Source organism: Camelus dromedarius, chromosome 7 (genome assembly GCF_036321535.1).
Source record: "Camelus dromedarius isolate mCamDro1 chromosome 7, mCamDro1.pat, whole genome shotgun sequence".
In the NCBI taxonomy this organism is placed as follows: domain Eukaryota; kingdom Metazoa; phylum Chordata; class Mammalia; order Artiodactyla; family Camelidae; genus Camelus; species Camelus dromedarius.
In genome coordinates, this window is record NC_087442.1 from 43,011,677 (window position 1) to 43,032,119 (window position 20,443).

The 20,443-nt window shown below is 37.9% G+C and overlaps 1 protein-coding gene across 1 annotated transcript in view; it reads left to right on the forward strand.

Annotated features, from left to right (window-relative positions):
• The window catches only part of HIBADH (3-hydroxyisobutyrate dehydrogenase), a 95,915-nt gene extending 77,696 nt beyond the window's left edge, over positions 1-18,219 (forward strand). The window contains exons 5-8 of the mRNA XM_031455101.1: positions 3,903-4,036; positions 5,719-5,795; positions 12,630-12,786; positions 17,272-18,219. Of these exons, the coding sequence (XP_031310961.1) occupies positions 3,903-4,036; positions 5,719-5,795; positions 12,630-12,786; positions 17,272-17,430 (527 nt within the window). The 3' untranslated portion in view covers positions 17,431-18,219. The remainder of the gene's footprint in view (positions 1-3,902; positions 4,037-5,718; positions 5,796-12,629; positions 12,787-17,271) is intronic.
• The last annotated feature ends 2,224 nt before the right edge of the window (positions 18,220-20,443 follow it).

A 20,443-nucleotide genomic window follows, 5' to 3' on the forward strand; every position in this document is an offset into this window, starting at 1 on the left:
TATACTGAGAGTGATGGGACACTTTGGAGGCTTGAGAGTAGGGAAGAAACACGAACTAGGTTTATACAGTAGACCCTTGAACAACAGTGGTTTGAACTGTGTGGACCCACTTATCCACAGATTTTTTTCTCATTAGTAAATATTACAGAACTACGTGATCCTCGTCTGGTTGAATCTGCAGATGCAGAGGGCTGACCATAAGTTACACTCAGATTTTCAACTTCTCAGAGGATCAGTGCCTCTAACCCCTGCGTTATTCAAGGGTCAACTATATTCTGAAAGGATCCCTCTAGCTGCCATATGGAGAATAGACTTTGGAGGCAAAAGCTGAAGGGAGGTCACGTAGGATGCTATTGTAGTGTCCAAGCGAGAGATGGTAGTGGCTCAGCCAGGTGGTAGTGACGCGAAAGGAGAGAAGTGGCTGGATCACAATTGTGTCACTTCCTAGGAGTGGGGACATATGTTATTCATCTAGAACCCCAGGGCTTAACTCAGGGCTTGATTCTTAGTAGGTTAATTTTGTTGAGTGAATAAAACCAAACAAATGCAGCATTCTTGTCACTTTGGAATACACTATGCTGCTTTTAAACGGTTTTACAAGAGGTCTTTACTGTAATCTTAATATCACTGGCTGTGGACCACTTGAGTACTTCTTAACCTGGGCCAGCCTGCTTCCATTATTTATAGGATTGGCTCAAGCTGGCTAATATTTAGCCAGAGAGGCTAAAATTATCCTAGAGAAGAAAATGGCTTAGATAACCAAATAGGAAAGGACTTCAAGGTACTATATAGGTGAAGATAAAACTCCCACTTTGCAAATTCAGGTTATAAAGTAGTAAGGCCTCACATTTAAATAGCATTTTATATTTTATAGCACATGTTGATATATTCACAGCCACTTTATGAAGAAGTTATTAATGCTTGTCCTGTTTTATACATTGAAACTTGGAGAAGTTAGGTAATCTGTTTCTAATGACACAGCCAGGAAGTGGCACATCCCCAAACCAGATATTTCATCTCTAGGTCCTTTGCTGTCTGTATCATGTTCATAAATTAATTTACTGAACAACTGTCTATTGAACGTATCATGCACCATGGTAGATAATGGAATGCTGACATAAACACAACCCCAGCGCTCACCTTGTCAAGTGCTTTATGGTGTCATGGAGGAATTGGGTAAGAAAGCCAAAGATTTTAATAAGGTGTGTAAATGCTGTAAGCATAAGATGTATTTTGGTTTTGTATATACAATTACTAAAATATAAGGTAAAATAATGATTTCTCCCAATATTCTAGCAGCTGCCTAAGTATATATTCCATACTTTCCTAATTTGGGGAGTGGGCCAGAATTAAAATGGCATGGCAATGTAATAAATGTATTGTTTATTATTCATAGACATCAAAATATATACAGTGTCTTCTGAAATCCATGAGCTGTCTTTCACAGCTTTAGAATTCTAGCTTTCTATATGTTATTTCAAAACTAAAAATGGGTGCACTTGTTTTAGGATAATTTAGGTCTTAATTTTGCCTCTACAATGGGACTAGGCTCGATAGTATCACATGGTTAGGGGAATATGTATGGAAAGGTAGAATTTGGTCCCAAGGAATGCCAAAACTTTAGAATTACCCAGTTCAGTCAGACCCTTACATTAGAAGGCAGATTATGATAAAGTTGGAAATAATTACACCACCACAATTAAAGGAGGAAAGGGTGGAAATACCACCAACCTCTGAATTAAAAGATGAATTATTCCTTCGTTTGTGGTCTTCTCTCACTTAAGTAACTTATTTCTTCGTTTTGAAATATGTGTTTGAACAAGTGAGAAAGTACACCTGTCAAAAGATTAACCAGCTGAGAACTGTTGTCAGCATTAATTCTCCTTTAATAAATGACTCTCTGAAGCTGTTTAGCAGCCTGTAATCTAGATACAAAGCTATTGACCTATGATGGATAGTGCTGGATTTGTTTGTAAGCTTTGACTTAAATCGTCTACTTAATTTCTATAGGTCAGATCAACAGGATTTGAAGTAAGGGTGGTTTATGCGGTTTGAATAAAAATGGCTATAGAAATTGAGCAAAATAATTGTAAAACATTAATGATCCACCGTCTTGTTGAAGTAAATTAGAAACTAACCAAATGACAGTCACTTAAACTTCAACATTATCAGAATGTTCAAATGACACAGATCGGTTAATTAAAAGCATTTGTTATAATTGGGTTTTTGTACATAATCAGCCCCACAGTGTGTCTGAAAATATTGTGAAATAATGTAATTTAACCATATGTGAGCATCTCAGACTTTCATAGCATGTGGGCACTCCCTCTTCCAAGACTGTTTGGCTTACATAATGCTGACTTCTTTTGCTTTTAATAATTAGTTAAAAATAGCATAAACTAAAATAGAAAGGCCACTCGGTTTGGCAGTAGCAGAATATTCACAGTTTCAATGAAATAGGAATCTCTTCATTTGGGCTTTTTATGTATAAAAATTGTGTATTTCATTGAATAAATTAAATTCAAAAGTAGGCCATTACTTGCAGCTGTCTATTCTAATGGCCAGGTTTGATACATAGTGCAGACGATTACAGTTTCTTTATTCCTAGCTGTACTGTAAGTTGTAAAGGCAAAAATTTTACCAATATTGCTCTTACACATACTTTCCTGGTTTCGAACAACAAAACCTAACTTGAAAGTTATGAATGAAGATTTCTCTAATGCTAAAAGCAGCAGTAATAATCTTGGTTTTATTTTATAGTTAATAAAAATTGAGATAAGTGAAGCTCCCCCCCACCCTTCCTTTTTAGGACAAGTCTAGGCCATATTTTCTGTGTTAAAGGAGAAGTTGCTTCTCCAATCATTTCAATTAACGAACATGCATCAGACCTTTGTTTGAGATGCTAAGGAGTGGCCAAACCAGTGTTAAAGTCTATTTCTTCTTCCTGCCGAATAACTAGGAATGGATTGCCCCAAAGGTGTACAGGCATACTTTATTTTCTTGCTCTTCACAGATACTGGGTTTTTTTTTCAATTTGAAGGTTTGTGGCAACCTTGAGGTGTCACATGATGCTTAGCATTCTTTAGCAGTAAGGACTTTTTAAATTGAGGCGTGTACTTTTTTTTTTTTTTAGACATAATGCTACAGTATAGTGTAAACATAACTTTTATATGTACTGGGAAACCTAAAAATTCATGTGACTTTCACCTTACTGCAGTATTCACCTTAATGGGATGGTCTGGACCTGAACCTACAAAATCTTCAAGGTATGCACGCCTTTATGGCACAAGAGAAAAGAAAAATAGTATTACAGAATGTACATCAGAATGATCAGTCTAACTAAGCAACTGTTTTCTTTACCTTAACAAAGAATCCATTTGAAATGCAAACTTGTTTATGGGAGGAAAAAAGAGACAGGTCCCTCTTTGTAGGTCTCATCTGTAGATAGTGTGAGGAGAGCAAGTGAGTGAGCCAGAGACCCCAAGTCCAAACTTGGACAGCAGACCCCTCTAGCTGCTCCTGTGTCAGTCAGGGCACAGGTCACCTTTTCCATTTACTTTTTATTATGAATAGGTTTCTTAAGAGAATAAGAGATGCATGAGAATAATGGAATTCACATTTCAAATCCCCATGGCACTCCATGATCATGCCAAAATATTTGAGATAAATTGAGTTTGACTGAATCTGTATGTCCCTTTGGCTTATGAGTAACCTCCATGGTACTTGACTATTGACATATTCCAGGAGAGATTTACGGTATCTTATACAAGCTTGACATAAATACAACTTAGAGGCAAGATGTTCTCATTTGGTTTGAGGATTTTCTCTAATTTTGCTGTCTACTTAAACACTTTAAGAAATGTATCCTTCTGCTTTTACCTCTTTACCCTCAAATCCTTCAGGTGTGGGAGCTGCTCGGTCTGGGAACCTAACGTTTATGGTGGGAGGAGTCGAAGATGAATTTGCTGCTGCCCAGGAGTTGCTGGGGTGCATGGGCTCCAATGTGGTGTACTGTGGAGCCGTTGGGACTGGGCAGGTAACATTTTCACATTAATGACACTGACTTTATGTAAAATGATGTAAAAAAATGGCTAATCTTCATTTTTCTTTCCTGACCACAATCTGATTCCTCCTTACTCTGTTCAATCTATGAATTTTTTGTTTGCTCAGATTTTCTTAAATTAATTTGGTATAAATTAGTTTTCAATCATTTCTAATGGAAGTAAACAGACATCTGCCAATTAACCTAATTTTAAAAGATATCCAAAAGTTCCATCATTTCAGATTTTGACATATTTATCCCAGTGACCATTGAAATTATCCTTAAAACTGCTTCTGTATGAAGTGCTTATGTCTGACTTGCTGTTATCCTCTCTCTAATTTCGTAATTACTTACCACAGCTCTGTTTGTGGTACTGTCAGGTGGAAGTAACCTATGCACTTTAATCTTTTTCTTAAAAACCAAATAATTTTCATTGAGAAATGTGTTATATCAATCCTCTAATCAGGTAGAGATGAATGACAGCACTAAACTCTGAAATCACACTAGTTGTCCCCCTCCTACCCAGCACACACACTGTCACTCCCTCCTCCTCATGCTTTGTCTTAGCACTGGCTCCCTCTTTATCTTATTCAAGACTTTGGTATGATTTTAAATATATCTATTGTCTCCATTCCCTTGTCTAGTCAGTCCTCCACATTTTATTGATTTTTGCTTCAGTGGCTCTCATTGTTGGCTGTCTTGTTCATTCCACACATTACCTGGTCCAGTTTTCCATTATCTCACTTCTTGTTTACTGCTCACAGGGCCTTAGTGGATCTCTGGATGCCAGATTTGCCACTCTGCCAGCAACATAACCAAAACCAACTCCATCAGGATGCTTGTATCATCATAGACTTCCCAATTCTGACACTTTGAATAGATCCCTATTTCCTGCCATATCAAGTTTTAATACACTAACTTTTGTAGCTCTTGACCCAGCCTTAACGATCAAATTTCTCACCATTCCTTAAACCCTCTGCACAGGAGTCCATTTTCTTATTGTACTCAGGATCATCCCATGCTCTTACATAGTTACCCTTTTCCCTGCTCTCCTCCTTTCCCTCTCTTGCCTATGTAATTCCTACCTGCCTTCTGAGAGATGGTTTCAGGTTCCACTTCCTCTCTGCTCCTGCCCTCAGTGATCTGCTTTCTCTGGACTCATATTGTCTCTGTCTTATACCCACTATCATACAATTTACCACTTAATTTTGTGTGCTTGTTTGTTCATTGCCTTTTCATTCAGTGTGTTACTCCCATTTCTTCAATTAGAATGTCAGCCCCATTCCTGAAAGAGCAGTCGTGGGATACATTGATCCATATTCCCCACTGTGCTGCACCCATAGGAGTAGCTCAGTCACCGCACTGCAGGGTCCTTCCCTAGTGGACGAGATGCCCAGTCTGCTCTGTGATTGCATGTCAGGCTCAGAAGGAGGCATGCAGCACCCAGTTCCTTTCCCCATTGGAAAGAATCAGCAGTGGAATGCTCTGACTTTTACAAGCATGTGGAATTGGGTGGAGAAAAGCATCCTGTGAGTTACAGCTTGAAAATAAAGATATTTAATATATACTCAATTTACTTTCAGGCTGCGAAGATCTGCAACAACTTGCTGTTAGCTATTAGTATGAGTTACAGCTTGAAAATAAAGATATTTAATATATACTCAATTTACTTTCAGGCTGCGAAGATCTGCAACAACTTGCTGTTAGCTATTAGTATGATTGGAACTGCTGAAGCTATGAATCTGGGAATCAGGTTTGTTGAATAGTACATTTTCATATGTTAACAGTTTTTATGAGCTTTCCGTTTTGATTTTCTGATGTTGAAAACAAATGTTCATGAGAGATAAATGAGATGATCCAGGAATATTTTGAAAGTACTTCATTATTGAACTTTAATAGACTTTGCTTATTGGACAACCAATAGGACCCTGGAGAGCATGAATACTCTCTGCTGTAAACCATAAAATGTATCGTGCTGTATATTTGAAGTTACATTATCCTTTTTAAATGGGAGCTCCATTTCGTCTATTATGTTGAAATGCAAGAAACACCTTTACTATAAAATTTAAACAGTCTTTGGCCATGTAGGACAAATTTCTATAAAAAACAGTTTTAATGTATAGTGAATTCATGTTATGCTACCATGTGACTGGTTTTATGTATCTATTTTAAATATAGTCCCCAAAATCTACACTAAAAGGGCTCTTGGTTGTTTATTCTCAGATACACTGGATGGCATTTAAAAAGCTGCCACTTACACGTAACTTTTCATTTTAACTTGCCTGGGGTTTTGTCACTTTACATTAAGGGTATATCTTTTCATGGAAATAAGATGGCATTCATACTTCCTTAAAGTGATTCAGGAATTCTGTTTTTCCTGTAATGATGATCATCCTTTAGAATGCTTAAGGTTAATGTCTTAATTTTAGCCTTTAATCTTTTGGGTTAGGAATGCTACCTATGATTAATCACCTAATTAATTTTTTGGATGTTTTATATTTCATGAATATAATAATTACACATTTCTTGCTGACAATGCTTAATGAGAAAGATGCTCTTATTCATGTATTTTCTTCACACTTCCCAAATTGCTTACCAAATGTATCACAAATCAGAGTAGTGTTTCATATCATAGCTTTTGATAAAAGCAATGAAAAGAGCCAAAGTGCTTGAGATATTTTTTAAAACACAGTAATGGATTCACATTTCCTCTTAATTACCATATCAAGATGCTGTTGTTTTATTGAATTGCCCTTGTCTCAGATGTTAAACTATCTTGACCTATTAAGTTGTCATGTTGTAATTGAGATAAAAGAGGAATTTGCTTTGCATCAGCGCTAATTGGTTTATCAATATCCTGTACCATTTACATTTTAAAATTGAATGTCTGTAAGATGGTAAGTCATATCTGTACAAAGCTTTAATAAAACTGAGAGTATATAGGAAACTTTTCCAAGTGTTATGTCTGTTTTGTAGCCAGTTTTAGGCTATGGGTCACTTATCGTAATTAAAAAACTGGTTACTAGTAACTTGTTTTCATGTCCATTCTCTAGACTAATTTTATGGAAGAGGAAAATGTAAATTTCTGGAACCAAAATTGCATACAAAATTAATTGGTGTTGACAATAGGACTAGAGCGTTAGTATGCATATGCATCTTTAGAACTGTATCTTCGTGTTTCTGGATATAAATGAATATATAATATAGTAAAAGCCTATATTATACTATACTGAAATTTCCCTATATCTTTACCAGTTTATTTTATATTCTGCTTTGTACTCTGAGTATCACTGGATCAGGATGTTCCTTAGGTATCCCGTAGCATTCCTCAGTTAATTTCTCTAGCAAAACTCTTACTAGATGATCATTTCCCGTTCTAAATGAAGTATTTGTACAATAAGTACTTGTGGAAGTCTAACGCCAAAGACCAGCTAATGAAGAATAGTATGAAAATCAGTGGAATCAAATGAGTCGAATAAAATATATACAATGAAATGTATATATACATTGTCTACTAGAGTAGGTTTGTTATCAAAGGGAAAAGAAAAGTGATAAAATTCCAAATAGAAATACTAAAAACAGAAGCAATAAATAGATTTCCCCTCATTGTTGGCCTTGATCCACTATGACGAAAATACTGTTTAGAAATATGCAACTTTCAATGTTTAATTTTTCCAAAACTCTCTATATATTACTTTTACTGACATATATATGTGTAAACAAAATATATACATTTAAATATATATATTATATATATATATATATATATATATATATAATATATATATATAGTATCTGAACACAAAGCAGGAGCTCATTAATTTTACTTAACTGTTAAAATAATTTATAAGTTTGTGGTGCTTCACATTGTACTAATGAATTGCTTATTTTCATAACATTAGGATTTTATCAGTTTATCTTACAGAGACTCCCAGTGCTTTGAAAGTCCTAAAAATGATTGTTTCTGCTATTGTCTTTTCTCCATGGTTTACAGACATGGTTTAAAATGACAGGATTGTTCTCTAATAGAGTATAGAGAGCGGCCACGATTTATTGAGCTTTGCAAGGTGAAAGAGAAAATTGGCATCAGCAAGCATAAATTCCCAAGTAGTAAATTCCCACAAAGTGTAGCATCAAAGTGGTTCAGCCATTTATACTCAGTTCACTCTGAAGGGAAAATTTTTTTAGAGCATTAATGTCAACATTTACAAATTGAGTCACATATTCCTATGAAGTGATCATTTCTGATTAATTTCATTCTCATAAGTCAGTGTTTTTTTCTGAAACACTGACATTTCCCTTTTTTAATAGAAGAATAAAACCTTACAATTTTAAACTCCTATTGACGCTATGATGTTTTACAATGAGTCCTTATGGATGTTAGTGAAATGTTTAAATGCTATAGAAAAGTAAAGCATAAACAGTATTGGCATACAATGTATTTTGAGATTCTTTTTTACTAGACCTTCCTACCTTCTAATTAGGTTCTAATTAGGACTCAGAACATAGTTTTTTGGTACTAAAGCTGCCCTACTTGCATTAGAGAGGTTTTGTTCCTGTGCAGCACTTAAGAATAATGTTGACAATGTGAGCTTTGTTGTTTTGTTTTTATTTTTGTTTCACCGGGAATGGTTTGTTTTCGTTTTTTTCAATATTGGTGATATAACAAGTTACTTGCATTACCAACCAGGGCCTAGCCCCCTCTGGCAACAATCATATTGTCTTCTTCCACCAAAAGAAGCTTAAAATAGTTGAATTTCTGGAAGGCTGTTCAAAATGAGAAGTTTCCCACAAGCATCATTTTAGCTTCTTGGCTAGTGCCCAAAGGTGTTGCCTTTTCATTTGGGTGATGACTGAAGCCTCTTAGTTGTATACCCTAATAGATATAACAGATGGCAAAAGGTTTGTAATAAAAGTTTGACCAGATTTCTTTAAAAAAACTGATAAGAGGCCATCATGATGGTTGATTGTTAAGCTGGCTACCCATATGACCCAGGCAGACTCAGGACGGTGAGAGTCTGGGTGTCTGTTGATGCCCACATCCCAGCTCTGCCACAGACTTAAGCTTTTCTCATCTATAAAATGACAAAAATAGTGGTATTTATCCACAAGGTTGTTGGGGAGATTAAATGAATTAATCCATGTAAAGTTTTTCAAACAGTTCCTAACACATAGTAGGTACTCAGTACATGGTAGTTATTGATGTGATGGTGGTGGTGCTTAGGATTTGAATTGAAAAGTACTTTAATGTTTTTTTTTCTTCATAACACTTCTCACTAGCTAGCATTATGTATTTGTTTGTTTATTGCCTATCTTCCCAACTAGAATGCAAGCAAGCTCTATGAGCTTGGTCTGCTCATTGCTGTACCTTAAGAACATACCTGGCACACTGTAGGCACTCGGTGAGGATCTGTCAGATGAATGAGGTGGAGAGAAGAGGGAGGAGGCTTTTCCCTTGCCTCAGGTAAAAGTTACCGGGTGTGTGTCTTAACTGGCCCACTCCTGGAGGACAGGCACAGCCTATTCTTAGCTTCTGTATTACGATCTCCTTGGCCCCAAGCACAGCACCTGCAAAAGGCAGATCTGCGTAAACATCGGCGAATGACTGAATGATTGCTTTAAATTGACATAGTCTTAGATGTTTCATTTCCAGATCGGTTCCTGTGACACAAACATCTCAGTTTAGGGACATCATTTGCTTTGTTCTTACATAAAACCAGACAGTATAGGTACTTATAGAGACTATAAAGTGAGCAGGCACTTTTGACCCTTAAAAGCCTTGGTTACAGTGAAGGCAAACACTTGGCTTCTCTAATTTTGTTTTTTACAGTTTAGGTATCATTTTTAACTTCTCCCAAAAGTTCATTTAAGATTCTTGTGTTTTAAAGGTGAATAGATTTGACACAGTGACGTTTATTTGAATTGCATTACATATGCGGTCAGAGCAGTGAATTCATTCTCTTTTTATATCAGAGAACATTCCAGCAATTGTAAAGCCACATGTATGCACGCGCGTACTCTCGAACCACATCCAGTGGCAAGTTATTATGGGGACTGACAGACTGTCATCCGTTTGATGGCTTGAGCTGTATATCTCCTGAACAGCAATGGGGCTCTTATGCAGAAAGTATCATATGTTCCCAGCCAATTTACAGGGAAACAGCAATAACATTTTATCATGGTTGAGAGCCCAGTAGCTGCTTCCTATTAAACTTGCCCTTTCAGATACCTGTCTTGGATTAATTTGTTGATTTCAAATGGAAACTCAGTCTTCTCCAGTGAAGCATGACGTTCTAGGATAGACTCTCTGAATGACAATTACTGTGTATTCTAGCTGGTTTCAAACCATTACAAGCTTTGGGCACAGTGGAAGACAGAGGACTTCAGTAACTGATTTTAATATCATGTCTAATTTTAACTGTCAGTTATATATATGCCAGTGAAAGAATCCTCAGAAAGATGAAATGCAAAACACTTCCAACTTGCTCTTTTTAATGATACACTCTGCTGTTGGAGGGGTTGGGGAGGAGCGGAGAGGGAGTAGCCATCTCCTGAAGGGAATCAGAGGGGAAGCATTGGATTTGAAAAGTGAGCACGTAACAACTGCCACCTCGTTTTTTTGAGTGCCCCTCAGGATGCTTCTAAATAGTAGTATGTTCACCAAAAAGGGTTCCATAAATCAGTGCCAGTATGTTCCCTTGAACATTCAAGAAAAATGAAATGTAGGTTTTACAGAGAAAAATAAGCTTTGCTCCCATTTTGGTGAGTATTACAGACAGAGTACGAATTTCTTTAGCAGTAAAGGCTGTTGTGAGGCACTGTTGAGTCTAACCTGATAGGTGATAAGGAGGGGAGGATATCTGCTGCCTTAAATATGATAAGCCATTTTAAAAGAAAATCTTAATTAGGAAGCCTAAATTATATTTCAGATGGAAAGAGAAAGCAATGTCTTGGGGTCTTTAAAAATATCCCTTGTTCATGGAACACATTAGACATATACATTCTTGAATATTTGTGCTTAGATAATATATATATTTGTGGTTACAGCAAATTAACTAATTGTTCATTTGTGATTTTACTTTTCACAATTACTCCCTAAGCACATTGACTTTATCTTTCTCTAAGTCATCTGCTACTACAGCATGCTTAGAGCCTAAGTTTACTTAAAAGGGGGAAAAAAGCAGCAGTAGCAAATTACACATGTTACAAATTTGGATTTTTATAGAAGAATGAATGAAACTGTCAGGTTACTTTCTGGCAGTGTACAATTGAACAGAATGTATGATAGCCGATTTAGGTGGAATCTTTATCTGTTATAATCTTTAGTAAAAACCCCTTATTGTAACATGGGTCACCGTTTGACTTTATATACATGGCATGCTGAATAGTATTCCTTGAACCACAGCTGCTCCTTGAAGGTCTGATTACATAACAGTTATATTATGTGATAAGTCCATACGCATCCTGGCTATTAGCTCTAGACCCCACTGGAGCATTGGAAAAAAGGTCTTACTGGTCATTATCTTCCGATCTGGAAATAAACGGACATATATTTCTAACACACAAGTAATAAGAACTTAAGCATACCAGAATGCACAATTTGTTTAACATTTTTATGTGTCTCTTCTTAGTCTTTTTTTTTTTTTTAATTCTGGAAGGAATTGGTTTTAACAAAAAGGAGAAAGTTTTATTTAAAACTTGATTAAAAGATACTCAGCAAAACTATGCTTCCTAGACTGCACTAAGATACTTGGAATCAAAGTAATAGAGCATTTTAATTCTTTCTTTTTTTTTTTTCCTGGGTCCACATTGAACAGCCGTTTATGCCATCAGCTCAGTGATAGAACAAATGATGTTTCCGCTTGGGCAAGCTTTGTTTTATCAGGATCAGTAACCTTATCAGCAGTTGACCCAGAACTATAATGCATGTCTCTGAATAGATAGCATATGTCACAACTCTGTGCAGACTTGCTTCATAAGCAAGATTGTCTAATGAAGATTCAATAAATAAGGAAAAGTTTAGAGCAAGAAATATCTCCTTTTATAATGATAACTTCTCTTAAGCTCATTTTACTGCTCATGGCTCATCTCTTGCATTTATTCTCATAAAAGCTAAAAGAATAAACATACATATAAATGCATCCACACAGACTCCCATGATACATAGTTTATCTGTCAATGTTTCTTTCTGAAATATATCATTTGTGAGTAAAGACTGTAGAATTTAGATCATCATATTGGCTTAAGGTTCTTATGCGACACATAAATGTAGTAATGTCCAAAAGACTAGAAAGCCCATGTGTGTGATAAACCAGCGACACTTTTAGGCAATTATATGTTATTTCTTAAAAGTAGGAGAATGCAGAAGGTTTTCTCTCAGTGCAGAATATCCTGGCTCAGAAATGTTTAATCACTAGCTTTTAATACCCTGTAATTTAAGATTGGATTCTTCTCTCTCATCAGTCTGCTTTGATTTTTGAAAACATCATAAATGGAGAGAGAAGATGGAGCATCCTCATACTTAAATAAGTGACGCATGACTTGAACATTTTGACATATAACACTTCTTTTCTTTGACCTTTGACAGGTTAGGGCTTGACCCAAAACTATTGGCTAAAATCCTAAATATGAGCTCAGGACGGTGCTGGTCAAGTGACACTTATAATCCTGTACCTGGGGTGATGGATGGAGTTCCCTCAGCTAATAACTATCAGGGAGGATTCGGAACAACACTTATGGCTAAGGTATGGTACATACAGAGTCTACCAGGCTGTGGGGGGAGCATTTTAATGGTCTAATTCTTCTCCTTCCCTCCCTTCTCTTTCTCTCTTTCCCCTCACCCCAACGTACCCCCGCCCATAACAAAACATATGTCTATCCTAGAAGGCAGGGTCACTAAAATAGTGATTCATTTACTCACTGGAAATTAGTTAAAACTTAGCTGGGATAAAAACCATTATCTTGTTCATTTTTAATTCTGGCCTCTCAGATGAGAAGAGTAGGCTGAAATTTTCTTTTGTGTTTGGGTTTGTTTGTAATGTGAGCTGGTAAAATTTTGTTCTTCATCATAAATTGACATCAATTTACCAAGCCCTTAGAATGGAAGCAGTAAGCATTTTCTGATGGTTGATAATACAATGACATTGCAAGTACATATCACAAAAGAAGAGAGGCTCTTTTGCAGGATACTGGATTTCCAAATACATGTTCCTTCTTTAAGAATATATATTTATTTATGTGTAAAGTCATTTGAAAAGCACATTGTTGACCTCCTCTCATTTGTGATCTCAATGTTAGGAAATAATTTTTGGACGAACAGAATTAGATTTTTGCGTAGGGACTACCCTCCTCACCCCACCACACCCCCGCCATTTAATATTTTACAAAAGTAATAATCCATATACTTGATACATTCTCAGCTTACTCTCCTTCATTCCCTGTGATGTTTTGTCCATTCTACTTCTTGAATATGCCTTAAATTCATTCACTGTCCTTCTCTGCCACTGCTGGTCCCTTGGCTGAGCCTCATTTAGATTTTCCCACATCAGCCCTTAACTGGACTCCTTGCCTCTCCTCGTCTTCTCCAGTTCATTTTCTGTGGTAAAGGGCAAGCTTCCTAAAATGTAAAAGCCTGATTATGTCGTTTCTCCTATTGTCTGTCTCATGGTTTCCAGTTGCTTGCAGGTTGAAGCCCCTCTCCACACGTTGTCTTGCAGGCACTTGGTGGTCTGGCCTTTGCTCGCCGCACCAGCCCGTTCTTGCCTCCCCTTCTCTGCTCCATCCTCGCCCAGCTTATCTCTGCCTCTTGCTCTCGCTCTCCCCGGCCCTCCCTGCGCACGTGCTCTTCCCTCTGCGGCCTCATCCCTCCTTGTTCCTCCAGCCCGGCCTGGGGCACAGCACCTGGCACATTGTCGGCTCACTTTGAATATTTATTGGATGAAACCATATTGGAGACTATGTTTCTTATTTTGTAGTTTTATTTCTCCTCGTGTTTCATTTAAGAAAATATTTATTTTTATGCCAGTCTGTACCTTGTGTTTTGGTTTGCATATCCTCCACACAGGCTTTTATAATTGTGCGGTGTTGCTCTTGCTGGAAACAGAAAGTAGATCCTTAAGTGTGTTGTTTTCATCAGAGCTTCAGGGTCATTTATTGGAGCACACAGAAAAGTGAGAGAGTAGCATTTATGCCCAGTTTGCATTATGTATCTGTATGAAGTGGGTTGTGACCTGTTAGCTTATCTGGTTCCTAAAATACTGCTAATAGCTCCACCCAGGGAGACTGCTAACAAGCAGAGTGTGCGCGGTGCTGGCTTTATTTTGGGAATCTCCACTGTAGCTGTCCTCTCCTCCATGTAACACCTTGACTTCCATTGTTTTCTCCAGTGTCCCTACCCAGGAGGAATCTGCTCCTGTTAAGGTCCTTCCTTTAAAATTATTTTCTTGATAATAAAAGATAGTTTTTTTTCAACTAATAGCATAAGACAGTACAATAAAAAATATGGACATTAGTGTTCTCTTTTGCTCTAGTTTTCTCTACAAAATGCAGTTGTCATTTCCCTTATAAAGAATAAGACTTCTGAATTTTGCTTAGAATGAGAGAATTTAGAAAGGAACTTAAAATCAGTCTATCATCATCTCAGAGAGCTGTTAGCAAAAATATACCATAGCTAATTAGATTTGTGTAGAGAAACTAATAGAGATTAAAGAAATCCCCATAATGCTACACTGATTAAAGCAATTGTACCTGCTTGGCCAGATCAAGCCTTTACTTACAGATGTTTTTTGCTCAACTGCTATTGAATCTCATTGTGTTGGGGGAGATGATATTAGTGTGTCATTGAAGTAGAAGCTGTAGGTTTATTTCTAGGTCTTAACACCTTAAAATTCTAATATATTGTGTGTATGTAATCAGAACATAATCAGTACAAAAACTAGATCATTCTTCTGAACTCTCCAACCTAGAAGTCTGTTTCTGATGGCCACGAAGGAACAACTTAAGGAAAATCATGACCACCTTGGTGCTCACCCAGGATACCTGTGTCCTTGTGAAATGTAACAACCTGGTCCTCCATTAATTTGTCAAAACCTTTTACAATTGTATATTTTTTCCTTGAACCACCCACTGAGCTCATGAATTCATAAATATTTTTATTTGATTGGTGAAGGGGAGTATTTGTCTTAAATTATATGTTACAGGCTTCAAAGGATGCCTTTTCTAACATTTCAGGATTGATAAGCCACTTATGCTTTTATAGACTAAATCACCCTTCTCTTTTTAGAATGTCCCTCCTTTAAGGTAGTAACCACCAAAGCTATTTTATGTTTTCCCCTCTTTTCTGGTTTTTATTAGCTTTTATTTGGGGTATTCACTTGTTCCTTTGAAAACCTCTGATAGACTTTTCTTCTCAGTAGTGTTGTCTTCTCCTCAAGGTGTTGTATTTACTCTCGGTTCTTATATTCTAGTTATATTACTAGGTTAAAAATTAAGTGCAGTCTTTCTATGTAGCTTTCCTCCCTGTCCTTTTTAAATAAATGCATCTTGCAGATGTACAGCAGAGTGATGTTGACAAAAGAAGCTTGTCTGGGTATAAGCAATAACGTAGCTGTCCACATTTGTTAAGTGTGTGGGTTATTACTTGCTTAATTAAACTTGCTTTTTAGTGGCAGTTATAGGAGAATTTAAGATTAAGTAGATTTTCCAAATGTATGTGTTTAACATGTAAAAATGACACAAATAGGCACAAAATGCTAACACATACAGCATGATGCATTTTCAGGAGGCTAGAGATTTAGTTCATTCTTTAAACTTTGCTTACTTTCTCTTTGAATCATTTTCTCCTTTGAGTGGATAGTATTCAGTAACTGTTCATTTATCAAGGATGTTCCTCAAAGAATACAAATAGTCCTCATCTTGCTTCTTTTCTTCTTATTCCATTGCTTGGTGGCTTTTCTGTTGATAGGGGAAATGAAGATAGTAATGGTAAGAAGAAAATCTAGTTGGTTTTACCACTTGTTTGCAGCTCTTATATAATAATCACAAATAGAATGAAATCTGGGGAATATTGTTTCAGTTATCCGTGTCTTCATTGCCTTCCATCCACCCCACATACTTCACGGTTGGACAGAGGTAGAGGATATCCTTTCACTGCAGTTTAATAATAAAAGATTTATAACATTAACTTTTGTCTATGTTTAAACAGCCATAAGTTTTATGAAACTCAGAATGAGGCATTAGCTCTCTGAGATCTTAAAGAGTTGTTCTGAAGATGAATGTCCATTACACTTAAAATAAAGTCCAGGCTCCTTACCAAACATAATAAAGCCTCCGTGGTCTACCTCTGCCCATCCCCAGGCTCATTTCCCGCCCCAGCCTCCTTGCTCTGATTCTGCCTCATTGGCTTTCTTACCACTTCTTGAACATCGGAGCCGTGCCCCACTGCGGGGCCGGGCCGTTACCTTGCTGTTCCATCTGCCTGCCTCTTCTCCTAGTTCTCCAAAGAACGCACTGCTCCCTAACACTCAGATCTTAGGATGAGTATCTTCACCTCAGGGATGTTGTCCTGAAACATCCCTTCTCTCAGAACTATCAGAACTCTTTTTCCCACCCCACCCCATGCCATGTATGACTTTCTAACCCCTTACCCTGCTTTATTTTTCTTCATAGCACTTGTCATTGTCTGGAAGTTTAAGATTTGTTTTCTTGTCTCTCTTCCTCACTGGACAGTAAGTTCTGGAGAACAGTGACTTGGTTTTATCATGATTGTATCACCAGCACTGAGAACAGTGCCCAGCACATGGCAGTTGTTAAATATTTGTTGAATAAGAGATTGAGTGGATATTTTGATCATTCATAATTTCATCATTCATAATTTCATAATGGGGTTTGTCTTAGGCTTACAGGCTTCTTCAGATTTGAAAAAGCATTTTCCTGTGTGATCTCACCTGGATAGTAACACCCGACCAAAGTCAAAGCAAAACGAATAGGTTGGGTAGAGGGTGGAAGAGTGGAAAGGATGCTCAGAAATCAAGGTTTCTGTCTGGAGCAGTTTTGCAGCTATATGAAAGCACTTGTAGAAGTATATATAACTTAACATCGTGCCTCTAAGTCTCTTATTTTTTCAGACTTCATTTTCCCTTCTTTGAAACCCAAGCATTGGGAGCCCCAGTTCCAAAGTAAGCCGTAACTACCAGCCTCAATGTATTCCCTCCTGCCCTTGTTTGATTCAGGATCTGGGATTAGCACAAGACTCTGCTACCAGCACGAAGAGCCCAATCCTGCTGGGCAGTCAAGCCCATCAGATCTACAGGATGATGTGTGCGAAGGGCTACTCAAACAAAGACTTCTCATCCGTGTTCCAGTTCCTACGAGAGGAGGAGACGTTCTGAGTCTGCCCTTCGGCTGTGGACACTGTTGGAAACCAAACTCTATCTTGGAGCCACTTATAGCTCACTCCACAAGTACATGGGTTTAATCCAAGGTCACCTGTCTGCTTTTGATTGTCTAGGTCACAGTAAACCCTGGGATTTTTCACCCATTTTTAACTGCTTATTCTTTTTATCTATTTAGTGAACACTTACTACCTGGTTCTTTTCTGCAAGCCACTGATGGTCTCTGCTCACTAGCTGACTGACCTTTCTCAGAAGTTTGATCCCTGAGCATCTGCAGCTAAATCCTCACATACTTCAATCAGGATGTATTTACCCCACCTTACAAATAAAATCAATTTTTTTTCAAGAGGATAAAACCTATCTTTGAGGAAAGAAAAGAATTCAGTGTGAGGAAAGGAGTTAGAGGAAGGGGCAGACTAGTAAATTACTACCTGTGTCCCTTAGAAAGTTTGTCCTGTTAACCAAGTGGAGGTATTCTCGCATTACTGAGGTTACTGGTTTATTTTCCAGACATTGGTAAAGCAAGAGAACTCCTTGCTGCATGTTATATCATTTGGACTCTGTTACATTGTCTTGGCGTGCCCCTCTTGTAATGACTCCCAATACTCAGCAGACTTGTCTTTTATATTTTTGCTTCCTTCTACATTCTTACTACATACATATTTTTTGACTTCAAAAGAATGATATCTTTAGAGCCAATGATGATATGTGCTTTAGATAATTATTACACTATTCTAGATATAACCATATTATTTTGAATTCAAATAAATTTCTATGCTGATAATACTTTCTTGGACTCTTTGTGTCTTCCCAACCATTTGGTGAACAATCAAATGATCTGACAAACTGGTGCTGCAGACTAATGGGGAAAGGATAGGAAGAAAGAGAAGGGAGGGGAGGTCCAAAGGAACTGAGTCTGAACTGGCCAGTGGCAAGCCCTCATCCTACTGCTCTACCTGAATCCTTCAATGAGCGTCTGTTTGAATGTCTTCTAGGTTGTGGCTATTCTCAGCATTCGGCCTGCATTAATGTAAGATGTCCCAGGACACAGTTGCCGCTCTCCCCACCACAGCCCCTAGAAAACATTCCAGTGAACAAGCTCTTTTCAAGCCTCTGCTTGCTTTATGGCTGTACTGTCCCACTGGCCAAAGTAAGCCACCCAGCCCAGCCCAGAGTCAGCGAGGGAGGGGACTACGTAAGAGTGGGCGCACAGAGGGGGGCAGTAGGTGGGCCATTCTGCAAACACCGTAGCACAGCAAGCCCATGGAAGATTTTGTTCAGAGGACTGATGTGCTCTGACCTACTTTTTAGAGGGATCACTTTGGCTGCGGTGTGGAGAATAGACTGTTGGAGTAAGAATGGAAGCAAGGAGACCAGTTATGAGGCAGCTGTAATAATCCAGGTGACAAATGATGGTGGCTGGGACCAGATTCTGGCTCCGATTCTGAACATAAAAGATAGGCCACTAACTGATGGAGAGGGTGAGAGAAGAGGAGGAGGAGAGGACAACTCCAAGGTTGGTGGAGGATAGCAGTGACCATTTACTATGTGAGGAAGACTGTGGAAGAAGATTTTAGGAAGGTTTGGAGGGGTTTAGAAAAAAAAATCAGGAGTTTATTTGAGATGCCTTATAGATCTCTAAGTAGGGAAAAACAGAGGTCCAAGGACCAAGCCCTGTTTCACTCTAGCTTTTGGTGGTTGGGAACATGTGGCAGAACCAGCAGATGAGACTGAGGGGCGGTGACCAGTAAGGGAGGGGAAAAATGAGAGCAACGTCCTAGAAGCCAAATGAAGATGTGCTTTAAGGAAGGAATGACTCTTTGTATCAAAAGCTGCAGATAAGTTGAGTAATATTAGGGCTGAGAATTAGTCATTTGGATTTAACAAAGTAGAAGTCATTGGTGACTCTGCCTGGTGTTTTGGTGGAGTGTCAGAAAGGAGATTAGGAGTGGGAGGAGAAATTGGGAGAAATGAATAGAGAAAACTTTCAAGTTTTGTTGCAAGAGAAAACAGACAAATGGGATAGACACTGGCAGGGAAGATGGGACCAAGGGAAGCTGTACTATATTTCTAGGATGGGAGATACCATGGGGTTATGCTGATGGAAGTGGACTGGTCAGATAAAGATGGGGAAAGTAACGACGCACGGAAGAGAGGACACTTGCTACGTGATATCTTTTGAATAGTTGAGAGGGGAAGGGTAGAAGCTCAGATGGAGCTTTGAAAACTGAAAACCAGTGCAAACAGCGTGTGTCAGACTGCCAGCATCTTATGTGAAGGACAGAATAGTGTTGAAATTGTACAGGTTTTCAACATAGAGTAGTTATAAATATTAGTACTGGAAAGGACTTTACTGACCTCTAAGCATTACCTTTATAAGCCACCCTCTGACCGTTAGTTTTCTTATCTATAAAATTACCATAAACAGTGTAGTCTAATATTAAATGCTCTCTTGGAAACCTGAAACAAAACACGAGTCAAGGACAATCCCAGATGCTGGCGAGCAGATGGAGAAAGTGGAACCCTCACACCTGGCTACCAGCAATGGAAAATGGTGCACTCACTTTACAAAATAGGTTGGCAGTTTCTCGAAAGATGAAAACATGGAGTTACCACATGATGCAGCAATTCTGTTCCTAGCTATGTGCTCATGAAAAATGAAAACATAGATCTGCACAAAAACTTGTACCTGAAGGGATTTATAGCAACACTGTTCACAATAGCCAAAAAGTGGAAACAATCCAAATGTCCCTCAGCTGATGATTGCATAAACAGTGATGCATCCATACCGTGGAAGATTGGCCATAAAAAGGAATGAAGTACTCTTAAATGCCACCACATGGAACTGTGGAAACATGCCAAGTGAAAGAAGCCAGTCATGAAAGGCCACATACTATATGATTCTGGATGAAATGTCAGGAAAAGGCAAACCTACAGACACACAGTAGATGAGTGGTTTCCAAGGACTTGGGGAGAGAGGAAAATGGGGAGTGACTGCTACTCGGTATGA